This window comes from Carlito syrichta, unplaced genomic scaffold (assembly GCF_000164805.1).
Source record: "Carlito syrichta isolate Samal-C Ts95f unplaced genomic scaffold, Tarsius_syrichta-2.0.1 Scaffold305772, whole genome shotgun sequence".
NCBI lineage: Eukaryota > Metazoa > Chordata > Mammalia > Primates > Tarsiidae > Carlito > Carlito syrichta.
The window spans coordinates 45,407-70,574 of record NW_007249868.1 but is presented as its reverse complement, the minus strand read 5'-3'; the positions used below and the strand labels follow the sequence as shown (position 1 = coordinate 70,574).

At 44.9% G+C, this 25,168-nt stretch overlaps 1 protein-coding gene across 1 annotated transcript in view; it reads right to left on the bottom strand.

Moving 5' to 3' along the window:
* Nucleotides 1–25,168, bottom strand: part of DMBT1 (deleted in malignant brain tumors 1) — a 66,920-nt gene that overhangs the window by 2,264 nt on the left and 39,488 nt on the right. Inside the window, exons 13-28 of the mRNA XM_021714782.1 lie at nucleotides 24,173–24,251; nucleotides 23,593–23,936; nucleotides 22,613–22,642; nucleotides 17,502–17,515; nucleotides 17,097–17,445; nucleotides 16,645–16,671; nucleotides 16,112–16,144; nucleotides 11,719–11,872; nucleotides 11,212–11,414; nucleotides 10,413–10,733; nucleotides 9,842–9,862; nucleotides 8,789–8,818; nucleotides 8,334–8,484; nucleotides 6,259–6,467; nucleotides 5,079–5,263; nucleotides 547–935 (exon numbers count right to left, since the gene is read on the bottom strand). Coding sequence (XP_021570457.1) covers nucleotides 547–935; nucleotides 5,079–5,263; nucleotides 6,259–6,467; nucleotides 8,334–8,484; nucleotides 8,789–8,818; nucleotides 9,842–9,862; nucleotides 10,413–10,733; nucleotides 11,212–11,414; nucleotides 11,719–11,872; nucleotides 16,112–16,144; nucleotides 16,645–16,671; nucleotides 17,097–17,445; nucleotides 17,502–17,515; nucleotides 22,613–22,642; nucleotides 23,593–23,936; nucleotides 24,173–24,251 — 2,539 coding nt within the window. The remainder of the gene's footprint in view (nucleotides 1–546; nucleotides 936–5,078; nucleotides 5,264–6,258; nucleotides 6,468–8,333; nucleotides 8,485–8,788; nucleotides 8,819–9,841; nucleotides 9,863–10,412; nucleotides 10,734–11,211; nucleotides 11,415–11,718; nucleotides 11,873–16,111; nucleotides 16,145–16,644; nucleotides 16,672–17,096; nucleotides 17,446–17,501; nucleotides 17,516–22,612; nucleotides 22,643–23,592; nucleotides 23,937–24,172; nucleotides 24,252–25,168) is intronic.

Below are 25,168 nucleotides of genomic sequence, written 5' to 3'. Positions count from 1 at the left end.
TGTCTCATTCATTCTTTTTTATCTAATCCTCCCAACAGCATTTGATGGTGTGTCATTATCCCCAGTTGACAAGTGAGGAACCTGGTCCATAGAGGTTAATTTGCCAGCCCAGAGTCATAGGGCTGGCATGTGGTGGATTTGTCACTTCAACCTTGAACTGCTCCTCAGTCAGTGATTTTCACACTACATGCAGGTCCTTTTAAACCCTAACGCTAAGTTAGGTCTCTTGGGCTCTAATTCCAGTTTATAGCTACCTGCTGGGTGACTACAGGGGACTTGCTCCATTCTCCAGGCTCCCAGATCCCCATATGTCAACTGGAGATGACACATGGTCATCCTGCCCTTCTCATCAGGGATGGAGTTTCACACACAGCATGAAAGTGCCCCAGAAGATAAAAGACAGGATGTTACTATGTGTAGAAAGGGATCCAGTTGAGTGTGAGCTATTAGGAACCGCGGTTAACCAAAATCTGCGTTCCTTAAACCTTCGGAGCTACTCATGTTGGAGTTATCAGGCAAAGTTCCTCCCCCAAAGACACTCCTTACCCGCTCCGGATTAGATCATAAGTCAAAGATGTGAAGTCATTGGAGTATGGTGATGCCACACAGGTGTCCACAAACAAGGCCAGCGAGGCATCAGAATGGATGACTTCAGCCTGAAGGTACAAGTTCTGGTTGAGGTCCACATAGTATGGGCTGTTGGTCACAGGATACAGAAATGAAGATGATGTATAAAAGGAAATGTTCACATCAAAATGGCCATACTGGACTTCATCAACCTCGATGGTGTCATTAGCAATGTACATGGTGTTGACCCAGGTGTCCTGGAGCATCTTGCAACTGACGTGTATATGGAGGTCCTTCTTCCTTTTGATGATGCCATGTGAGAAGGATGCTTTGAGGAAGTTGGAATAGTTGATGGTGTCATTGTCTATCTAGGAGAGGCAAGCAGGAGAGCAGAGTCAGGGCAATGTCACCTGCTAAGGGAATACCACGGCCAATTTAGGTTAGAACGAGAGGGAAGTGATTCAACAAGACTTCCGGTTCCTCCCAGAACCGCACAGAGATGGCACATGCTTATGCCTAAGGCTACTATTACTTGGGCTGTATGTCCAGCTAGGCGAGCAAGACTGCCCTTCTTTCACACTTGCTCACTTCCTCTACCCCACGATGAGGACCACGGTGTGAGCTAGTTTTGGGGGTTTCTGGGAATTCCTCCTCGTGGTAAGATGGCTGTGTCTGGATGACCCCTTCTCCTGCCATATAACCAGCTGAATGTGGACTCCATGCCTCAGGGCTCTGGCTTATTCTGTTTCATTTTCACTATTGCAGGGGGTACTGGGAGAAGGCAGTCACATATTTGTGGGGAGGGCTTGATGCGATCACTTTTGCTTTCTGTTTTGCCGAATTGATAGCTTCAGCTTAGCATCTGAAGCTATAGCAGCTGGAAGCCATAGAGTTCCAAAGTTATAACTGTGGCAGGTACTGGCCTCTGGGTTTAGGGGCTTTCCCAGAGACTCATGGGGCCAACTGAGTGGGCCACGACAACACCACAGCAGTTCCTGTCCTCACAGCACGGGATCATTTCCTACTGTGCCTTTCACTGGCAAATTCAAAAGAATGTTGGTCTCTCATGCTGCCCGATGTGCCGCTGATGTCTTGAGAGGGACCTTTCCAGACATGAGAGCCTTACACCCGGGGGCCTCATCATCCCTCAAAGAAGGGATGATGTCTAGACATCTTTTCTCCAGCACTTAGCATAGTGTCACCAGTAGCATCAGTAGCATTAAGTATCTATGGAATGCATGAAAACGGTGCAGGGGCAGAAGCCCAGCAAGAGTACTTGATGCACGGAGGGCAGGGCCGGGAGCAGTCGGTCCAACTGGCCAAGAGGACACAGGTGAACAGGGAGCCCTGAAGCTCCGCGGTCATGGCTATCTGGCTCCAAGTGAGGTGAGCACACAGGAGGAATCGTCAGACTGGAGACTGCAGGGAATTCTTCCCCTCCCAAATGCTGTGATGGTCAGACGCAAACTCCTCCCAGTCTGGTACGGCATGATTGCCAGCATACCACAGATGCTTACGATATGAGTCTCAGCATGCCATGGGTGCTTTTATAGGAATGGAAATGAAAACAACACCATGGTGCCCTAAACAGAAGTCCTAAAATGTCAGGAAAACGTACTCTTCAAAAAGAGAGAGAGAGAAGTTTGCTATTTAAGTCATGTACATTGCCAAGGGCAAAAATCCACTCCTGGCAGGCTGGGACACTAAACAAGGTCCATCTGAAGCCAGCACTTGTACAACTTAATATAATTACTCTTTGGAACAGAATATGTTGGAGGGTCTTCCACTACTTGCCTGAGGTTGCAGAACTGTATTCCAAATATGCCCTTTGCAGACAAAACTTGTGAAAAGAGAAAAGCTTAACAATAAACTTAAACTGGTTTGGCCACGTCCGTCCCCTGCCCCTCCTTCCCCCATCTCTCTCTCTCAGTTGCCTTTTCTCAGACTAGCCAGAAGCCTGAGGCAGGTCATTGTGGCCGGCAGGGGGCGCTAGAGCCCACACTCTGGGCCCAGGTCTGGAGAGGAACCCCCCAGAACTGGCTATGTTCTCCGTCTGCTCTGAGCAAGTTGTATGTTCCGCCTTTAAACTTTCCTAAAAATACTTTTGCTTTCTATTTCAGTGCCAATGCTTGAAACAGTAAACCATATGATTTTTGTCACCTTCTTACTCTTTCAAAGACAAGCTCAAGTGCTTTCAATTGAACTGTGTACATTAACACAAACATTTCCATGGAATCCACATTTGTCTATGGTTTCTAAGACCAAGCTAAATTCTGAATCCGCTCCAAACTGTGAACGTGGAGTGCAGATTTATTTCTTGGTCAGGAAAGCAGTTCTAATTTTAGATTAAAACTCATTATTAGACGTCTGCTCAGTTTGGAAGGAAGTCAACCCGGTACGTAATGGAAAGTCTTGCAGACAAGTCAGCTGATATTCCCACAGAGACGTGGACTCTTCCTGCCTTAGGATCCCTCTCACGATGGGAGGACCTCATCTAATTCAGCCACACCAGCAAATGTTTGGCTCACACCCACAAACCAGGACAACCCGATGGAGTTATTGGAAGCCCCTGTCAGGGATCACACAGTCCCCTGCCTCTGTATCCTGGCCCCACAGGTCATGGCCATGTGGTCTTAGGCAAGTGGTTTACCTTTTGTAAGCCTCTGTTGCCTCAAGATTAAATGGGGACTGCAGTTGTCCCGAAAATTTTTAAAGTCATGTAGCACTCTTAGCTCAGTGCCCAGCTTCCATATGAGCTGCTAATGGTATTATGATGAAGTCTTGGGCACTGTACCAGGGACACTGGGGGCTGCAAAGGTGAACAAAACAGTGGCTCCACCCTGGAGGCACTCAGTTCGGTAGGCGATATGGGTATTTAGATAAACAGCAGAATAAGAATGTGGTATATGCTGCCTATGGTCAGCCAAGTCAGAAGGAACAAGGTGGTTTGGCTGCTCCAAGTGGGTATGAAGGGCTATCACTGGGCTCTCTCAGCTGTCAGAGTCTTCAGGCTGCACACTGGAAAAAGGAGCAATGATCACCTTCATTGGACTGACTCTCACTGAACAAACTCATGACAAACCAGAACCCAACATGATTAACCTATAGGGCAAAATAGAAAAGTCAGGCTGAATAGAACACTTAGGTGACATGACCAATATCTGTACATCCCTGCAAGTAAGTCTACCTGACCCACTACATTCCTCTCAGAAGGAGGAAGGGTGTGTCGGGGTCTGATTAAGGAAGCTGAGTGACCACATGCCAAATCCAGGCCCTCAGACACAGGCATCCTGGCCAGTGGGCCCATCCAGTTAGCTAAATGAGTGACCTTGCCTCTCGCAGTGTTTCTTGTGTGCAAAAGGAAAAGGAATGGCTTTGCCAGGTCATAAACAGCATCACCTTAGCACCCAGCACAGTGCCTGCATGCAGCAAGTGCTCAATATGTCTTTGGTGAATGAACATGATGCCAACAGACTGCAGTCATCTGAACATGTGTATCACATGCACTGCACACAGCTGAGTCTTTCACTCTGTGTATTTGCTGTCATCCTAAGCCAAATAAAAGCACTGGCACTTTTCCTGTCCTTGAAAGACAAAATCTTGAAATAACTATTTAGAAATTTGGAATTTAGTATGGTTAATTTATAATAAGTTTACATAAGATGAAATGTACTTATGGCAGATGAAGCTTGACAGTGTGATCTCCACCACAGTGAGGTGCTGATCACACCCATGCCCAAACAGCTCCCTCCTGTCTCTCTGCTGTTGATTCCGTCCCCGCTGGCAGCAGGCAACCACTGATTAGCTTTGTCATTGCATACTTACTCTCCATTTATAAATTTTATATAAATGGAACCATAGAGCATGTACTCTTCTGTGTCTGACTTTTTTCACCCAGCCTAACGTTTTTGAGATACTCAGATGCTGGCATTGGCCCTACCACTTCATGACTGAGTGACCTCGGGCAACCTGCTTGTCTCTTATGGTGGGGGTGGTTGGTCTCCCGAGATGGTGATGGCTCAGCAAATGGTGGCTGCAGAGGCCAATGCACTGTGAAGCTAATGAAGCTTAAGTCTTAGACTCCCTCCACCTCCAGCCCAGCACACAGGCCCTCCTCCAAGGCCTAACAATGTATTTACATAGCCATATGTTTTTGCAAAATTTCCAGAAGTAATATATATTTATATCCTTTGGCTTGATGAGGCCCTTGCCCATCTCACCCATCCCAACCCCAAACCACATAAGCTTTAGTCCCTGAAAAACCAGGAGCTGCCCTGAGAGCTGCTGTTGTTACAGCCAGAAAGACTCTGCTACTGGGCTTCCTTCCTCCTGTCTGGAGGTGGCTGTAGCTATGTCATGGCACAAAATATGTGTATATTCCTTGATTCTGATTATGTCCTGATTTACATCAAAATCATAACTTCCGAATCCCCAGAATTCAGGAAGTACAGCATGCATCACTACAAGAAAGCCCGTTCAGCAGGAAAAAGAGTGGGAAGCCCCAGGCTTACCTGCTTGATGGTGCCGCAGCCTGAATAGGGAATCTTGAATATCACCTGACTCGGTGTGATTTGGGGTTGACACCGGTAGTTCCCATTCCAACCAGAAATGACAAGGTCCCTGGCAGAATAGCCCTGGGATTGGAGGTAGCGCCTGCTAACACTGGCTTGCATGTGATTCGGCAGACAAAGCAGGTCTGATGGACAAGGACAGATAATGCACTCAATCAGCAGCCCAAACCTCATCGGTCCTACAAGGCACACTTTTCACTTAAAGGAACACGGATTGCTGACAAGGATGGTCAGCACTTGGGATGCATGCACTGAACAGACCTCACTGCAAACCCAAGTACCCTATGGTCAAGTCAGCACCATCCTCATGCACACCCAGTGGGCACATGGACTCAGGATTTCTCTGATGGAGAATTGGAGCCAAGATTTTAAGTAATAAAATGTGTTGCCAAGTGACCACATCCATACTTACTTTAACCATAAAGTAAGTATGCACACCCAGAGGGCACATGGACTCAGGATTTCTCTGATGGAGAATTGGAGCCAAGATTTTAAGTAAATAAAATGTGTTGCCAAGTGACCACATCCATACTTACTTTATCCATAAAGTAAGTAACTCTATAGTCAAATTGTGATGTCATGAAATAGCCTTTTATCCTGACTATATAAAAAACTATGTAAGAGAACTTGAACACCACCTTGCCCAGTTCTTGGCCAAGCTATACATCAGTCCATATAACAACTCAAATCATGGTCATACAGCCTCTGCTGGAAGTGACCGAGTGACCAGCTCAGTCCATACTCAGACAGAAGCCAAATGCGTTAGGTCTCAGAACATGGCCAGTGTCTTGCACTCTGGGAAGGTCACAAGGCATCACCTCTGCCTTGGGCACTGACTTCTCACTGTCTGCTATGAGCACCATGTTGCACCTCCTACTTAGTCTCTGCTCTCCACAGTAAGGTCAAGCACTGCCCATCAGCTAGTTCTGTCCTTGACCTCATTTCTGGGCAGCCAGAGTCCCCAGGCCCATTGCTTCTGGCTCCTTTCAGCAGAAAATAAAGCCTTGGTGACCTGACAAGATCACTCTAATTTTGTATTTTACAACTACAGGGCAATTGAACCACAGAAGGCTTCCGAAATGTCCACATCTTAACCGAGCATTCCCACAGGAGCACTTACTGGTGCTGTCATTGGAAGGGCTGGAATAGTACTCAGCCTGGAACCCTTTCTTTGTGATGCTGCCATCACTGATGAAGCGAACCGACATGAAGTTTGATGATGAAATGAAGGCGCCTCTGGCTCCATCACAAACGCGAGCAATGAGAGGGGAACTGTGGTAGGGGCCGTCAAAAACTTCAATGTAATCATAGTTGCAGCCACCTTCAAGCCTGCAGAGTAAGACACACCATTTTGGCTTCACTTTCACAAAGAATTTGATGCAGAAGGTCAGTTCTCAGTGAGGAGTCATACCTCAGTGCTGGAAACTCTGGCAAATTTAGTCATTGAACATAATGGATTTTCTTTAATCAAGGAAGCAGCATCTCCCCATGACCTCCACACATGGGTCTTAGTCTTGCCATTTGGGGCCACACATATGAAATCTACAGCCCCTCTCATGACAGCCCTTTACATCAAAAAAGGAAAAGTTCATCTCCTGGTTTAGATCGTTTTCTTCCATCAAAAAGTCCCCAGTTTCCCCACAGAAAAAAAAACAACAACAAAAATACCCAAGCTTATAGTGCTAGAAATAAATAATTGAGTAAATAAATATGGGGAAAGTCAAATAACCTCTCTGAAGCTCAGGTTTTATACTTACAAAGGCAAAATAAACCCATCCATGCATGCTGAAGAGGGCTTTTGTGAGACTCAAATGAAATAGCATATAGAAAAATGCTTTATAAAAATGTCACAAATAGGCTGGGCATGGTGACTCATGCTTGTAATCCAAGCACTTTGGGTGGTCAACATGGGAAGATTGCTTGAGCCCAGGAGTCCAGACCAGCTTGGGCAGCACAGCAAGACCTTGCCTCTACAAAAACAAATCAAAACAACTAGCCAGGTGTGGTGGTGTGCATCTATAGACCCAGCTACTTGGGAGGCTTAGGAAGAAGAATCGCCTGATCCCAGGAGGTTGAGGCTGCAGTACGCTGTGATAGTGCCACTGCACTCCAGTGACAGAGTGAAATCCTGACTCAAAAAAAAAAAAAATGCCATAGATGGTGAAGGTTATTCCTATCAATATGCTGGTTAAAGAACTAGTCATGGTCAAGCTTTTCTCATAGGATTTCATGAGTTGTAAGTGCACTATTTGCATTGCAATGACAAAGAAATTAAAATAACGTATCTTTTGAAAAACCACGCTGCCCATCAAAAGAGGACTGGATTTAAAAAATGTGGTACATATACACGATGGAATACTACGCAGCCATAAAAAAGAACAAAATCATGAATTTCACTGCAACCTGGATGGAACTAGAGTCTATAATACTGAGTGACCTCTCACAGAAACAAAGATCCGAATATCACATGTTCTCACTCATATAATGGACCTCGAACATCCAATGCAATACTATAAGAAAATGACTGACAGTACTGGGAAACTATGCGGGGGAGGGGAATGGAATTAACAGTAGCAAATATCTGTCGGGGGATGGGAAAACACCTCTTATCAACAGGGTGCCTGAATGAAACGTAATTGTACACCTAACCCTTAACTGTACCCCACAAAACCATAATAAAAAATACTGATTAATGAAAAAAAGAACAAAAAACAAAACCCCAAATGAATTACTAGGGCAGAGACTCCAAAGGCCACTACAAAGGGAAACCAAGAAAGAAAAAGATTTTATCCATCAGTGGCTTTTAGAGAAGAAATTAGGGCAGGGCACTCGAAAAAATTCAATATGTTCACATATATCTCTCTCTGTGACCTTTCCAGGAACCAATGAAGTGAGGAAAGCAGGTATTTATTCCTCTTTCGGACTGAGGCTCAGGAAAGTTGAATGACTTCTTGTGGTCACACAGCAAATTAGAGACAGACATGGAAGTTTAAACCAGAGCGCTTGTCCACTCCAGGGTGCCTATCTCCACTCCTTTACCCTCTATGAGCTGCCTCCGTGCTAGGTCAAAAATTGAACCCATAATAAAAAATGTCACCTGGACAAACATCCCTCCTGAAGTTTAGGTACCACGTATTCCCTCTCAAAACGTCTGTGAGGTTCCCGATGCACTCTGCTTTGCACTCACACACTTACTGGACATCTCTGAAGACCACAGTCACACGGTAGTTGTTTTGAACTTCAATGTCCCACACACAGTTGGCATTGTTCGGATAGTTCCCAGGATAGAATGGGCTGGAAAAACGCCCTGATGGTCGGGACAGGAAGCCTCCACAGGAATAATTTGCTGTCGGAACAAAATGAACATGCTGGTGACCCTCAGAGAACACTGCACCGGCATCTGGAGGAGATTAAAAAAAAAAAAAAAAACAGTTCCAAAGACAGAAACCAAATAAGAGCAACAAGAGGTGTCCTGGATATGGACCATTTCCTGAGGGTTGATAGGGACACCCTTCCAGGGAAGGGAAGCTTAGGGAAGCTGTCTCCTCATCATTTGTACCATCCCTCCCTGATGCCATTGCCATTGAGGGAAAAGAAATGGGGATTTCCAGGCACCTATGCACAGACCTGTCAGGGAGCTCAGGACTTACTGTTTGGGAGGGTGAAGTTGTGAACAGGAGCTGTTGACAAAAAGAAAAAATTATCGTCACATTTCTGGCATCCTTAACACAACTGTTGAGTACTTGTTGCCTGCGTAGACCCTGCACTAACCCTGGGTCTACAGGGAGCAGCTAGACACAAGCCTTGCCCTCAGGGAGCTCACAGTCTGGAGAAGAGGAATCCCAATAGAGCAGAATGAGGCTGAGATTGAAGAGTAGGGAAGGAAGGGAGCCCAGAAGCTTGATTCTGACCCAGACTGAGTGGGGAAAAGAGAATAGTAATCAGGGAGCAGGCAGAGGTGGAAAGGGCTGTCCCATGCAGAGGAACAGCATGTGCAGAGGGACTCTGGTAGGAGTGATTTGGGAGCCTCCAGGTGGATGGAGCAGGGACAGGAGGAAGAGAAGGCACCAAACAAAGGGAGTGAATCATGGGGAGCCCTGGTGGTCAAGCTGAAGAGACAGAGAGAGAGAGAGAGAGAGAGAGAGAGAGAGAGAGAGAGATCTTTACCAGAAGGCCCTGAGGAATCACTTGAAGGCTGCACAGTGGAGAATGGACCAGAGGAGACAGGTCTGGAGCAGCTCAAAAGCCAGGAGATGGTAAGAAGGTAATGAAGAGGAGGAGGGCAGGGAAGGACCTGAGGATCCAGGGGTGTGCTGGGAGCACTTCAAGCAGCTCAGGGGCAGATAAGCAGGAGCCATGGCCCATTACACACTGAACTCACTGATGCAGCAGGCCCCATTTAGTCTACACTGACAAGGTCTGGTGTCTGGAAGATCAGGCAGACCTAATAGATGGCAGGCCTCGCCTTGAGACTGACAGGAGATTTGAATCTTAGGTGGTGAGCCAGGCCACTGAAGGACAGAGAGGGCACCATCCTGACATCCTGCAAGGGTGAGGACATCAGCCTCAGGGGATGCAGTGTACCCAGGAAGACACACAGATAAACTCCTTGGAGTGTGAGCAACATGCCCTGAACAGTCTAGGCGACAGCAGTGGAATGACCTGGAGACCCCAGAAGGGAGAAGGAAATCGTGAGCACTAACCATGTGTCGGAGGCTGGTTTCCTAAAAAAAAAGAAGAAAAGCATAGGTCACAAAAGTGTGGCTGGGAGGAGTGGCCAGAACAAGGTAGAGACATACATATGTGACTCATAATCTGACCCCCGTCGGTGAGTGTACCCATGGTCCACCGAGTGACTGCTGTCAAGAGGCCTAAGTGGGTTTCCTGGCTGTCCCCATGCTCTGTCATTATTTGGAGTCATCAGGATCACAGCCGAGGTCATAATAACCATCACTTTCTACTTGCTCAGAAATATTCTAATATCATCCCAATTGTCATTGGCAGCAAGTACTATCGTGATCACCTTCAATTAATCATCAAGGAAACAGAAACTGAGAGAAATTAAATCATTGCTGAACATCATGAAATCAGATAAATGTTCAGCATAATAGCACTGGGCAGAGAAACTGGCCAAAGATAAAATGACCCTCTGCATGGTCTTCTGGAGTTGACAGGCCACAGGAACAAGCTGACAAGCTCCTGCCCACCCCAGCTCCAGCACTGAGTCACAGACATCATCAACAAATAGCATTAAGCTCTCGCTTTATGCCATACCTGAGCAGATGACACCAACATCTTGGTGGTGACCACAGTTATGGGAGAACCAGCCTTGGTTCTGGCACTGCCAGAGAGTGGATTCTGTCCCTGAGCACTCCACGTTGCTCAGGGTGATAGAGTCATTGCCGGAACCAAAGTAGGCATTTCCGAGGGCGGAGACTGCGTATCCACATCCCATCTGTCTGCAGACCACCTCAGCATCCTGAATGGTCCAGAAGTCATCACAAACTGACCCCCACCTGCCATTGTGGTAAATTTCCACACGCCCAGCACATAAACCATAGGACGAATTTAAGTTGATCAAGCTCATGATGGCATCTGAAAGATACACACAGTGAAAGATGAGAGCCATGTCCCACAACAAATAAATGTCCCGTGACAAACCTTAAAGTCCTAGTCTTTCCCCTGCCCCCAAAGACACCAAATGGAAATGTGGAACCGTCAAGATAAAAATGCGGAAATGTCTGCACCATGCAAGGCAAAGCTGGAAGGAGCTCCAGACATCACAGAGCTCAGACCCCCTCACCTCCAGATGGGGAGGAATACTCAGCAAGAAGAGTCACCAGGTTCCCTGGGGAGTTGGTTGCCACCAACTGGCCAAAGCCAGGTGTGTCCTTGTGTGTGTACACCTCACTTCCTTGCTAATGGCCTACCCCTCCCAAGGTTCACATGGTCTGCCGTGAGAGGAGAAAAGACAACACATCACTGAAGCCTCGCTTTGATTTCCCCCCAAAACCACAAAGGGGCTGTATAGATCCACCAAGCCTCTGTCAGGCCAAGACTAGTTTGCACTTACCTCTTGGAAAGGAGTTATACCAAGCCAAAAAGCCGGTGTTCTGGAAACTGATGTCACTTCGAAATCGAATGGTCATTCGATTGTAAGAAGATGTAAATATTTGCCTGGTGGCATTACATATTTTCCCCAGCAGATTACTGCTGTTCAATGATCCATCAAATATTTCAATGTAATCATAATGGCAGTTACTATGCAGTTCCAACCTGTATGGACAAAATGTATTCAAGCCAATGTTGAAATTCCTATTGCCCCTCTATTTCACAGATAGTTTGGACTTTATGAGTGAGGCTGTTGGGTATAATTTTTCTTCTAACTCTTATTCAGTCAAATCAAAGGACCTCCCAACGTTGCCTGATGCTTCATGATAGGAGTCAGAGCAACCAGAGGCTTGTCCATGGCACGTGAGAGTGAAAAGCATCCTAGCCTAGAACAGCCTAGACCAGTGGGTGTGCTGTGGAGGGCACCCCCACCCCCTGCACCTTCACCGGATGACCAGGCATTACTTACTGCAAATCACTGAAGCCCAGATTTATGCGATAACCAGAATGCACTTCTATTTCCCAGACACATTTAGCATTGTTGGGGTAGTATCCAGGGTAGAATGGGCTGGAGAATGTCCCACTGGCATTAAATAAGAAGCCACCACAATGTGAAGAGGGTCCTATAGAGGAGAGAGGGATCACTTCCATTGAGGTAAGTCTTCAGGCATGTCATGAAGCAATCATCTTCTGAGTAGGTCTTCCTGGTTTTATCTTCTGCACTTTATAACATGACTTAATTTTTCCTGTAAACAGGTCCCCTCTTTCGAGCCTAGTTCTAGACTGCCTGACATTAGAAGCCTTGATTTGAGTCTCTGCCTTTCCCGTTGAGCCTGGACAGCAATCCTCTGGGAGGAGGTGACCTGTGCTTCAGAGGGAACTTGTGTCACCTTGAAACAAAAATGCCAAGAAAGCAACAAATGGATTGCTATCACCATTCAATCATCTATAGAGAAGGTCATAGGGATAGTACTGGCTAAGCGTAGCAGCTGGCTAAGGGGGAGTACTCTATAATACAATGTATTCCTTAGAGTCTCCCATGAGCACAGGATTCTGCCACTGGACAAGCAGTGCAAAGTGTCGTCAGGAGCAGAGTTTCTGCAACAGAAAGCCTGCATCTGCATCTTGACTTTGCCTCTATCAGCTCTATGATCGTGAGCAATTATCTTAACCTCCCTGCCTTAATTTCATCATTGGAATAATGGGAGTAGTAATGGTATCTGCCTCATCAGACTCTTATGGATATTAAATATATATGTGTGTGTGTGTATATATATATACACACACACACATATATATGATATGATTATATGTCTATATGAGCTCTTAGTACCTGACACATAATAAGCATCTAGCATTATTAGCTATTGTTATTTATCAGAGAAGAGTAAATACTAAGCATTCAAATTTTTGTTGGTTGATGTATTGTAACAGAACTTTTAAGAACATTTTCACATGCTGTGGTGATATGAATGGAAACTTTTCCTTTTTTATAACTCTTTTGTTTACTTTTCCTAAAGTGTACAATTCAATGATTTTTTTCCATATTCAGAAGTTGTGAAATCACTACCACAATCTTAGAATATTTTCCTCACCCAAAAAGAAACCCAATCCCACTAACAGTCATTCTCCGTTTCCCATCAACACCCTCAGCCCCTGACAACCTTTGATCTACCTTTCTGTCTTTATAAACTTGCCTATTCTGGACATTTTATATAAATGAGATTATACAGTAGGTAGGTTTTTGTTTTGTTTTTTTTACTGGTTTCTTTCACTTAGCATGTTTTCAAAGTTCATCCATGTTATTAGCATAAATCAGTATTCAACTCATTTTTATTGTCAAATAATACTCCATTGATGGATACACCACATTTGTTTATTGAGTCACCATAATAAATATTTGGGTTGTTTTCACTTTTTAGTCATTACGGATAATGCTGTTCTGAGCATTCATGTACAAGTTTCTGTATAGACATATTCTTTCATTTCTACTGGGATATGTGCCTTGGAGTAAAATTGCTGGGTCATACGGTGACTCCAGGTTTAACTTTTTAAATAATCACAAAACTGCTTCTCAAAGTGACTACTGCACTTTACATCCCCACCAACAGTGTACAAGGGTTCCAGTTTCTCCACATCTCCACCAGTACTTGTCACTATCAGACATTTTGATTATAGCTAACCTACTGGGTCTGAAATGGTATCTCTTTATGGGGTTTTCATTTACATCTCCCTGATGTCTAATGATGCTGAGCATATTTCCTTTTTTTTATCAATATTTTTTATTATGATGTTGTGGGGTACAGTTAAGGGTTAGGTGTACAATTACGTTTCATTCAGGCACCCTGTTGATAAGAGGTGTTTCCCCATCCCCAGACAGATATTTGCTACTGTTAATCCCATCTCCCTCCCCCCCCATAGTTTCCCAGTACCGTCAGTCATTTTCTTATAGTATTACATTGGATGTTCAAGGTCCATTATATGAGTGAGAACATGTGATACTCAGATCTTTGTTTCTGTGAGAGGTCACTCAGTATTATAGACTCTAGTTCCATCCAGGTTGCTGTGAAATTCATGATTTGCTGAGCATATTTTCAATGCCTTGTTGGATATTTATATATCTTCTGTAGAGAAATATCTATTCAGATCTTTTGCCCATTTTTTAATTGGGTTATTTGACTTTTTATTATTGAATAATAAGAGATACTAATATATTCTAGCTATATTCCTGATCAGATTGTATAATTTACAAATATTTTCTCCAATTCTGTAGGAAGACAGTGTTTCTTAAGATAATTTGGCCTCTAAAATATGCCTACCCAGCAATTTTATTTCTACACTGGGAAATAATCACAGACAAAGTCACAGATTTAGAGACAAGGATATGAATTACAGATTTATAAAAATTGAATAGAAATTGTTATACAATAAAATATGTTATTGTATATAAGATTATAAAATATAATTAGAAACTATTTTTGCCCCACAATTAGTAATTGCTTAACTAAATTATGATATAGCCATACAATGAAAACTTGTGCAGTCATTAAACCTTTTGGTATGGAAGTAATTTCAATGCCATAAAAAAGCCAATTTTAAGGTCATAAAAAGTTTTTTATTACATGCACGTAAATGAAAATGGATGTTATTACATGGGGTGTGAAGTATGCTAGACTGTGTGTATGTGTGTGTGTATAATGTATGCAGAAATGCCAATGGTAATTATATATTTATTCACTGTTTTATTTGTTCATTCACTCATTATTTATTCTTCCAACAAATATTTCTTGAAAGTCAGACACAATGCTAGATAATAAGGATATATTATGAAAAAGGTAGACATGGTCTTTGCCTTCAGAAAACACACAGTGTGGCAGGAAAGATGAGCATAGTCTTTTGCAAATACATTTCTAATTGTGCAATTCCTCAGCTTAAAACCTTTGTGTAGCCCCCATTACCCTTAGCATAAAGTCAGGAAAATTAACCTTTTCACAAGGCCCTAAATAATCCAGCCTCACTCAACTCTCCTGCAGTCCCTCCCACCCCCACCTGTCTTCCTTCAAAGAGTCAAGCTCCTTCTCACACTAAGGCCTTCAAAGCATTCCTTCTGGCTGGGAGACACTTTAGCAAATGAACCTGCTCCTGTTATAAGTCCCAGCTTAAGCGTCACTTCCATAAAGAACTTCCCCTAACTCCCAGATTGACAAAGGTCTCTGCTAATATGTCCTTTTTGCACACTGAACATTACCTTGGAAACGCTTGTCACAACTGTAATTCCCTAGTTAATTCTGTATTAAATATTTAATATTGTGAGCTCTGAGGTAGGAGATCAGCTTGTCTTTTTTATCATTCTGTAATTTAACAACCATTCTTGATGGCACATTGATCATACACAGCAAGATCTTAAAATACTTAGCACAGTAAGAGTAAATAATTATTAAGTACATTCTATGTACCAGGAACTATGTTAACTTTACTCCAGTAAATCTATTTCAATCCTAAAGCAAAAAAATAGTGACATATGCAAAGATTACCTATACAAATGTTCTTTATCACAAAATTATCTAAACTAATGAAGAAATAAAAACAACTTAAATATCCAGCAGCTGGGGATTAGTCAAATCATTCATGGCATAGCTGTGCAATATGCCATGAACAGGCATTTAAAATGACTGTGAGAAGAAACAAAGATCTGAGGACTACATGTACTCACTTGTAAGCTGACCTTGAACAATTATCACAGTACTATAAGAAAGGGGTTGGCAGTAGTAGAACAGGGCCAGGGAATGTGAGGGAGCACAGAACATCAATAAAGGCACCCAAACTTTACCTGTACGATGACCACTTGTGTACCTAACCCTGAATTGTATCCCACATCTTTAAAATAAAAATTTTAAAAGAATATAAAAATAAAATGATTGTGAGAAAAGATTTAATGACACAGAAAAGTAGCCACATGATTGTTAAGAGATACAAAAATCTATTGAAACACATTCATACTGTAAAATAAAAGTTACATGGAAAAGAATTATTATTTGTAAAACTGTCCATTCATTATTTGCCTCCCTCTTCCTCCCAAAGCTTTGGAGAAATTCCAAAAGTAAAAGCCTTTAAGAACTTACCACATTGATTCAAATGAAGAGGAAACAGAACTTAGTTAAAACATAAGTCATCTTCCCAGAGGGCAAAGTGTAAAGGATGTGTGTATGCAGGCTGGGTGTAGGCAGTAGTGGGACAGGCCACAGGTAAGTTGTACACGCAGACTTAGAAAGGCTGGGAAGCAGGGGTCCACTTCATGAATAACCAGCCTTGGGGTTAAGAAATGCATGTCCTGAGGTTCAGGGGGGATATGAAATACTTACCTTCAGTGGTTGTAGTTATGGGGTGCCACCAGTCTAGAAAAAAAAAAGAAACTGCTTTAGGATTTTACTAGAAAGCTTTTCAATTCCGTAGTCACTTGTCTGAGAGACAAAGTCAAACACAAAGCACACTATGGGGATGACTCTCTCAAAGTGAACAAATTCTTTATTTGACAAACATGCGTAGAAGTATTACCTGCCCATATTTTTAAACGGAGGTGACGATTCTCCATGGGCCAATTTAAACAATTATTTTCACCTGAGATGACAGGAGGTCTGAAGCCTCCTTCCACCAGCAGCATCTCTGAGCAAGAGCTGTCAGCGGGCAACGGCAGGCGGCCAGAGGGCCTCCCCAAGGCTGAGCTACACATGAAAGTAATAGGAGGGGGAGCTCAGCTTGGCACCTTAACAAACTCTAGTGTTCTCTGAGAAAAATCACCCCTAGGGGAGCCTGTCCTATTCCTCCTACTTCTGGAAACAGGAGAGGGTGGAATTCCCGAGAGGAATAGTGCTAGGCTGAGGCAGGGCAGACTCACCAGGAGTAGTAGAATTTGTTTGGGCAGCTGCAAGAAAAAGAAGGAAACATGAGTCAATCTCAGTGCCCTAGACGATGAGCAAGAGAAACACTGAGTGTGTGTCCCCACCTTGTCACTTAGAAATGTCCCCTGAGAGTCATCCAGGAGAGCTGAGTGGTAGATAGAAGCCTTAAGGTTAGTCTCATAAAAAGGTGTGGGGGAAATTTATTCTTACAACCTGAAAGTGGATTGAACCCATGTTTGCTGTAGGAACCTATGTAAGGAAGAAGCTATGGCATACCCATAAAATTCAAAGATAATAAAGACATTTGCTGACAGTGTTTCCCTGTTGAGGTATCAGGAGAACCACCCATCTTGCAGAGAAGCTCAAAGAGAGATGACTTTGTGCAAAGAAGCCCTTTCTTGGAGAAAACCATATTCTAAAATGGAGGCCCGAGGTCGTGGAGGCCCACCTGAGCAGATGACACCAGCATCCTCATTGTGGCCACAGTTATGGGAGAGCCAGCCATTGTGGGGACAGCTCCACAGGTAGGACTCACGCCCTGAGCAGCGCACGTCGTCCAGGACAATTGGTCCTGATCCCTGACCAAACCGGGCATTTCCTGGAGCCAACGTAGCCCAGCCACAGCCCAGCTGCCTGCAGACCACATTGGCGTCATTGGTGTCCCAGTTGTCGTCACACACGGTACCCCAGGAGCCTCGGTACCGGACCTCCACTCGGCCCTGACACCGGTCCCCTCCATTCACCAGCCTCAGGGCCAATTCGGAGTCAGATCCTAGAAGGAGATATGAGAATTCACTCTTACCTGTGTCTCCTAAAGGAAGAGGTTCTGAGGTCCGCACGAGGCTCAGTAGACCCAGGTTTCTGGGTCTCAAGTGAATGTCAGCAGCACAAACATTGACAAAAGCCTGTTATTTATCATATTTTCCTCAAGAGTTGTTTTCTAGGACCCTTGGGTATGTACTCAACAATGCATATTCTCTGATTGAGTCCCCTTGGTGCCCAGCGATTAAATTGCTGAGCCAGGCCACGGTATGCAGGAGTGAAGGGGTAGTCATCAGCCTGAATCTGCAGTGATCACTGGGTGATTTCTCTCTGAGGTCCTGGAGCCGGATGACACTGAGACAGGCTCCCAGCCTCCTGCCAAGGAGCAGCCCTAGAACTTAACTCTTTGGAGCTTCTACTCAAGCTGCCTCTCCTTGCTCACAGGAACTATCCTATCAGTCCTGAGGCTTGTTCTTATGTCACTTTCAAACCCAAAGTTTGCCCTGAATCTGAAAGAAAATGGGGACTCACTGAATACCATGAGCTGCAGGGGCAATGGGCATTAACTGTTACTGATACAGCTGTGCATTTCTAGATATGCCCATGGTCTGAGAGTGGAAGAGAGCAAAAATGGTAGTGAGAGGGCTCCATAGGGGAAAGTCCTCCACCAAAAACATCACTGTGCCAGGTATCGTGATCCCTCAGTCTACCTGGACACTATCCTGGGAGCCTTGAGCTGGGCTAAGTGCTCTGGTTCCTCAGGCCTTCTACTTAGCATCTCTAAAATGAGGCTTCTGTTCTTACAACATATGCCCACCAGCACATGAAAAGATGCTCAGCATCATTAATCATCAGGGAAATGCAAATCAAAGTCACAATGAGATACCATCTTACACCCACTAGAATGACCATCATGAAAAAGATACGTAAGTGTTGGCAACCACCTGGAGAAACAAAAGCCCTCAAGCATTGCTGGTTGAAATGTAAAATGGTGCAGCTGCTGTAGTGTTTCTGAACACTGAACTGCTGTTCAGTGTTTCCACAATAAGTTAAATGTGGAATTATCACAAGATCCAGTAATCCCACTCCTAGGTATACACCGCCCAAATTGGAAACAGGCATTCAAACAAAAAACTGTACATTAATGCTCATAGCAGCATTATTCACAATAGCCAAAGAAGGAAATGACCCAAATGTATATCAACAGGCAAATGAAGAGGAAATATCCCATACAAAGGAATAGTATTTGGCAATAAAATGAATAAAGTCCTGGCACATACTACAATATGAATGAATTGTGAAAGCATCATGCTAAGTAAAAGAAGCCAGGCACAAAAGGTAACAGTTCCATTCATAGGAAATATCCAGAACAGAGAAAACTATAAAGAAAAAGAAAAGCAGATTAGTGGTTACCAGAGGCTGGGGGTGGGGGGGTGGGGGAAGGAATAGGATGTGAATGGTTAATGGGTATTTGATGAAAAAGCTCTGGAACTAGGTAGTGGTGATGGTTGTGCAATATTGTGAATGTAGTCAATGTCACTGGGTTGTACACCTTAAAATTGTTAAAAATGATAAATTTTTTGCTATGCATATACTTTACCACAATATAAAAGGAAAATAATATTAATGGGAACTCCACTACATATATATAAGAATGAGGGGAGACACAAAAAACTTGGAATTTATTTATAAAAAATTGTGTATTTATTCTTACATGTTTAAACTTCAGTCACCTTCAAAGTACTCCCCATTTGATGCAATACACCAATCAAGATGCTTTCCACACTGCTCAAAACAGTTTCTGAACTCGTCAATTTTGATGCCTTTTAGTGCTTTTGCCTGTTTTAGTTTCACTCTTCCACATAAGCAAAACTTTCCCTTTGAGGACTTTTTCCATCCAGGGAAACAAAAAAAAAAAGTCGCTTTGTAGCAGGAAGACAGAGAGGTCATGACACTGAGACTATTATAGGAAGTGGCAACTTTATTATGCTGGCAGACTCGACCAGCTAACACTTCCAGGTCAAGCCCCCCAGAAAGGGAGAAGAGGAGTCTTATACCTTTGTTTAGGTAAGGGAGGGGGGCCATGTTGAGCGATTATTCATTTTCTTTGGAATTCACAAGGTTATACTCAACAAAATCAGATTTCCAAAGAACAAATGGTTTCCAGGAAATGCAGGGCGAGTAGGGTTGTAAACTGTCAACTTCAAAAGAGGGGTTTTGTATAAGTTTGTGAATTACTCTTTTGCATTTCCATGAAAGTCATCAGTCCTTGGCTATTTGGTTTTTCTCAAACAAAACTGGTCTGGCAGGTTTTCAGAGTTTGTCGTTTGATTTTCTTTTCTTTTTTTTTTTTTTTTGAGTTGGAGTCTCACTCTGTTGCCCAGACTGGAGTGCAGTGGCCGCTCCCGGCCACCGCTGCCTCGACCTACTGGGCTCCGGAGATCCTTCCGCCACAGCCTTCCAAGTAGCTGGAACTACAGACGCGCGCTACCACGCCTGGCTGATTTTATTTATTTATTCATTTATTTTTCGAGTTGGAGTATCACTCTGTCGCCCAGACTGGAGTGCAGTGGCCGCTCCCGGCCACTGCAGCCTCGACCTACTGGGCTCCGGAGATCCTTCCGCCTCAGCCTTCCAAGTAGCCGGAATTACAGCCATGCGCTACTGCACCAGGCTGATTTTGGGATTTATTGTAGAGATGAGGTCTCACTGCCCAGGTGGGTCTCGAATCCGCAGGCTCAGGCAATCCACTCACCTCAGCTGCCCAAAGGTGTGGGATTACAAACTGAGCCACGGAGCCCAGTTTGTCGTTTGATTTTCAAAAGGAATACTTTTAACTGCTACCAGCCCCCTCTCTGCCACAGCTTGGGGTGAGATTGGGTAAATAGGGAGAATGGGACATGGCGTTCACACCATTTTTGGTCAAAAACTGCTGACCACTCAATGCAGTGCGGTCACATGTGCTTGTAAATTACTCATTATAAAATGGGCAAACACATTGAAAAAATCTTTTAAAAATTTTAACTGAAACCAAACACAGCCTCTCACAACAATGCTAACTGCTACACTGATGCCAATGGGTTCCTAGAACAATTTCCTAGTGGGGGGAAGACTGTAATACAATGGGTCTACTCTCCAAAAAATAAACTTGGGGTTTTTTGGGTCTCTCTTGTATAAATATGAAGAGAAAGATAGATTCAAATACATTCAAATGACCTGCAATTTCATATCATTAAGAAATAAAAATGTCTCTTGAGAAGTTTTTTTAAAAAGTAGGCTCCTGGATGAGCTCATCATATCAACCCAACTAATTCTCTCATTGGGAATCTGTTCTTGAATATAGAAAAAGTTTTCCCTGACTCTGTTGTCTTCAGTGACTGGCAGATGTGGCCATTATTAGGTCCCTGGACCACAAGGTAAAACAACATTTCTTCTTGGAAGGTATAGTTTTGCTGGTGGGTTTGATCTAAAACCAGGAGAGCCCACCATCTGCAATGCTCTCCCAGAAGTGTAGGGAAAGCCCAAAGGCTGGTGGGACAGGAGATTAGTAAATATTTGGCCATACTCTCCCATCCTGACTCACTGAGTCCAGGATCCTGGTCTTATGTGGAGCCAAGGCAGGGAAGAGCTTTGACTCCTACTGTCCCTACTGAAGACAGGCAGCAGGCCCAAAGCACGTATGGAGGCCCTCAAAGATCCTCTGCAGATTCTCCACTGACAGCTCAGACCCTGATGCTGGGTCACAGAGGACAGCTAAAAAGCAGAGCACTGACATGGGCTGACACTCAGGGAGAGGGAAGGCTTCATCTGGTAAAAGGAGGATGACCACAGTCAGCAAACAGCAGAGAGTATCAAAGAAAAGCAAGGTTCCAACAGGGAGTACTTTTTCTGTGTCTTAAGTTTCCTGCTCTGTTTTTTATTGTAATAGAAACAGTCTTTTCTATTAAAAAAAAAAAAAAAAAAAGCATCCTGCAAGGTTCAAGTAGGGCCGAGTGCCCATATCCCAACTCTAGCTGGGCCACTAGAGCACACAGAGATGCCAGAGATGGTTTGAGAGAAGGTGCTTGTTGCCAAACAGTTTGATCAGAGTTCTCCCCGGACTTGTCAGCCAGAGGTACAAAGACAAACTGACTCTTTTTCCTCATGATATATGGACTTGGGTGGCCACTGCTGTCTTTTCTCCCTATGTGCCAAAAGCAAGCTGACAGTAAAGCCCACACCAATAAAAGACCAGAGGTAAGAAAAGCTTAGGGAAACAGACTTGAAATTTCTGGATCCAGCTGTACCTAAATCTCCAGGTCCAGCACTAAACACTTTAGATATATAAGCCAATGACTTCCTTTCTAGTTCAAGAGAGTTTGAGTTGTGTTCCTGTTACTTGCAAACAAAAGTATTCTGACCAGCAGATCCCTGTTCCAGATCAATTCACAACTGGTAGATAAGGGAGCCCTCCACATTTGATGAAGTGATGAGAGGCCAGAGGCTTCATGCAAGACTCAGGAGTTTCCCCCAAGCCTGTTGACTAGAGCGCTGAATGTTGATGCTGTGGCAGGACTCAGAGATGCTTACCATTGAAAGGAGTTGTGGTAAACCACCAATCTGGAAGGAAAAACAGAGCAGGATTAGAAGGAGGTTTGGGGAAGCCAGCTTGGGCCTAGTCATCTCTGACTGGGATCAGGAAGAGTAGAGTCAGAGAAGGTATGTTGCTAAGGGAGAAAAAGGTCTTTTCTAGAGAGCCTAAAATGAGCAAAACCATGCCTTTGGAAGTTCACAACATGGCAATGACAATTCCATGCAATGGCAATGACATTGTACAAAGGGCAATGACAATTCTCTCCTGACAGATTCAGTCAGACTGAAGCATCATTCAGTCTTCATCTGGGACATAAAACATGAAAAAAATCTCTGTTCTCCCTTCCCATGTGACTCTTGGCACAGACCATGCTTCCCAGCAAAAATGATTCAGGACAGAGTCTGCTCCTATCAACAAACTTGCTGGGTGACACTGTGTAGCATGTCAGGAACTGGGAATGCTCTTAAACCTCCAAGATAGTGAGCCTCAACTGGAACCACATAAACACTCTAAAAAGATCAAGGAGGATTATGGGAGGTGGAAAAACTCCACAGTCTCCCTAAAGCTACTGGTCTAGCGCTCTGGAGATGAGTAGGAAGACTCACAAGTTAAGAAACAGCAGAACTCACCTGGCCTGGGCGTGGACTGGGGTCGGACCGCTGTGAGAAAGAGAGGGTCAGATCAGAATCACTGCACAAAAAGTGGCAAATTGGAACAAAGGTGGAGGCATTGAGCAGAACAGACACTCAGTCCCGGTCTCCCCCATCATGGAAAAAGGGACGTTGACATCCACACCCCTGCAAACATGCTCCTTGTAAGATGTCCAGGAAAATTCTGTTCACTATTTCCAACTCCAAGATGATCAACTCTTTCTGAGTGTGGTGACCAAGCAGACCCAAAACCAAACCTATACCTCACAGGTTTGAGCAGCCCATTAAGTCAGCAGGTCAGAGAGACCAGTGCCAACAAAAATCCTGTGTGTAATCTTCCATCCACACCATTTAAAGTACGAAGTTTGCATTAACAGGCTTCACAGGGGACTGTCACTCCCAACCAGACTTGAGCCATAAGCAATGCACTCCAAAGGGAGTTGAGCTCAAGGACTCAAGGAACCTCAAAACACAGTCGGAAATACACATAAAAAATCTATACTCTTAGCCACCATTAGGAAGTCTCTGTGTTGGGGCTTCCGCTGCTGATAACCCCACTTCCAAACAGAACTCCTTTTGAAGGACTCACACCAGTGAGATGATAACTGCCTTACCAGCCCCATCTGCGTGCAACGACTTCAACCTCACTCAAGACCATTCGGGGGGGAAAGATAGTACCCTGGGGGGCCAGCAATTTCCTCTTAGGTCTCCTGCTCCCAGTGCCTCAGTAAGGAGATACAGGCTTGATCATCATTTCAGTTTGGCCCATTGTCCTAACTGACCACCTCAACAGGCAGCTTGACAAAACTCACACTGATTCCCTGTAGAGAGCTGCGAAGACCTCAGAGATACTGGGAATATAGAAAACGATTTCAGTGAAGAAATCAAAATGCAGTGAGGAGTCTTTTACTGAGCAAAGTCTACCCAGGAGAAGGAGGCCGGAGGTCTTGGAAACCCACCTGAGCAGATGACACCAGCATCCTCACTGTGGCCGCAGTTATGGGAGAGCCAGCCATTGTGGGGACAGCTCCACAGGTAGGACTCATGCCCCGAGCAGCGCACGTCATCCAAGACAATCGGTCCCGAGCCCTGGCCGAACCGGGCATTTCTCGGGGCCGACGTGGCCCAGCCACAGCCCAGCTGTCTGCAGACCACGTTCGCATCGTTGGTGTCCCAGCTGTCGTCACACACGGTGCCCCAGGAGCCTCGGTACAAGACTTCCACTCGGCCCTGACACCGATCGCCTCCATTCGCCAGCCTCAGGGCCAATCCAGAATCAGTTCCTAAGGAGGACACCAGAACCCTTCATCCATCCCCATCTTGAGCTCAAGGGTCTAAATCACGGTCCCCACTCGGGGAACTTAATAGCAGCCTGGTCACCTGAGCAGGCTGTCTCCTTTGCACATGGTCAGAGGTCAGTCTTGGTCACAGTGAAAGCAGCAGTGATGCCCTATTCCACCCAGGTCTAGGAATACTCAAGTCCTGGGAATGAACCCCTGACCCAGTGGAGGTGACAGGAATGGACACCACACTTCTCACCCTGGGCACACGCAAGATGAAGCTGCATAGCTACAGATGGAAAGCTCTGTCCTCTTCATGTTCAGGAGCTTGGGGAGACCTGCATGGCCATGTGGTCACGTCTGGATACTGGCAAAGTGCCAGGAATGGCAGGACCTAACCCAACAACCAAGCACCCTGAATCATGCACTCTTCCTGGGCCCGCAGCATGGCCTGAGGGCCAGGAACCAGGTCCCAATCGGATTACAAACTGCTTGTGGATTTAGGCAGTGCCTAGAGCCCACAGGTCACCAGCTTCCTCCACAATCCCACAGGAGACCCAAAACTTGGTCTGCAGAGACTCCACCTTCATTCCCACTCAACACATGGGGACCTAGAAAAAGGGAGAGGCTCACCTTGGGCCCCATCTTTTCACTGTGAAAGCCAAAGTTTATTCAGAGGCATAGTGCGAACCCCTGGGCGTGCATGGTGGCTCACGGCTATATTCCCAGCATTTTGGGAGGATGAGGTGAGAGGATGACTTGAGTCTGGGAAACATAGTGAGACCGCGTCTCTAAAGAAAATTGTGAAAGACTAGCCAGGCAAGGTGGTGCATGCCCGTGCTCCCAGAGACTGTGGAGTCTGAGGCAGAAGGACTGCCTGAGCCCAGTCGGCGGAGAATGCAGTGAGCAATCATGCTACTATACTCCAGACGGGTGACAAGTGAAGCCCCGATTCAAAAAAAGACAATACAGAAGAGTGAACCCTAAGGATGGCTGAGAGGATCACTCACCTATTGGTGTTTCAGGTATGGCTGTGGTAGGCACAGTGTCTGTAAATAGCAGTGAAGAGATGGGCTAGAATTAGACCTGAAGGGAAAATGCCAAGAGCAAAAGGCACTCTGACCGCAGCATGACACATGACAATAAATCCCCTCCTGGATTCTGTTGCTTGCCCCTTACATGACTGCCCAACTCCTAGCAAGCTCACCCACGGACCGAGTGCCAGATGGAGACCACTCTGGTCTCTCCATCTCTC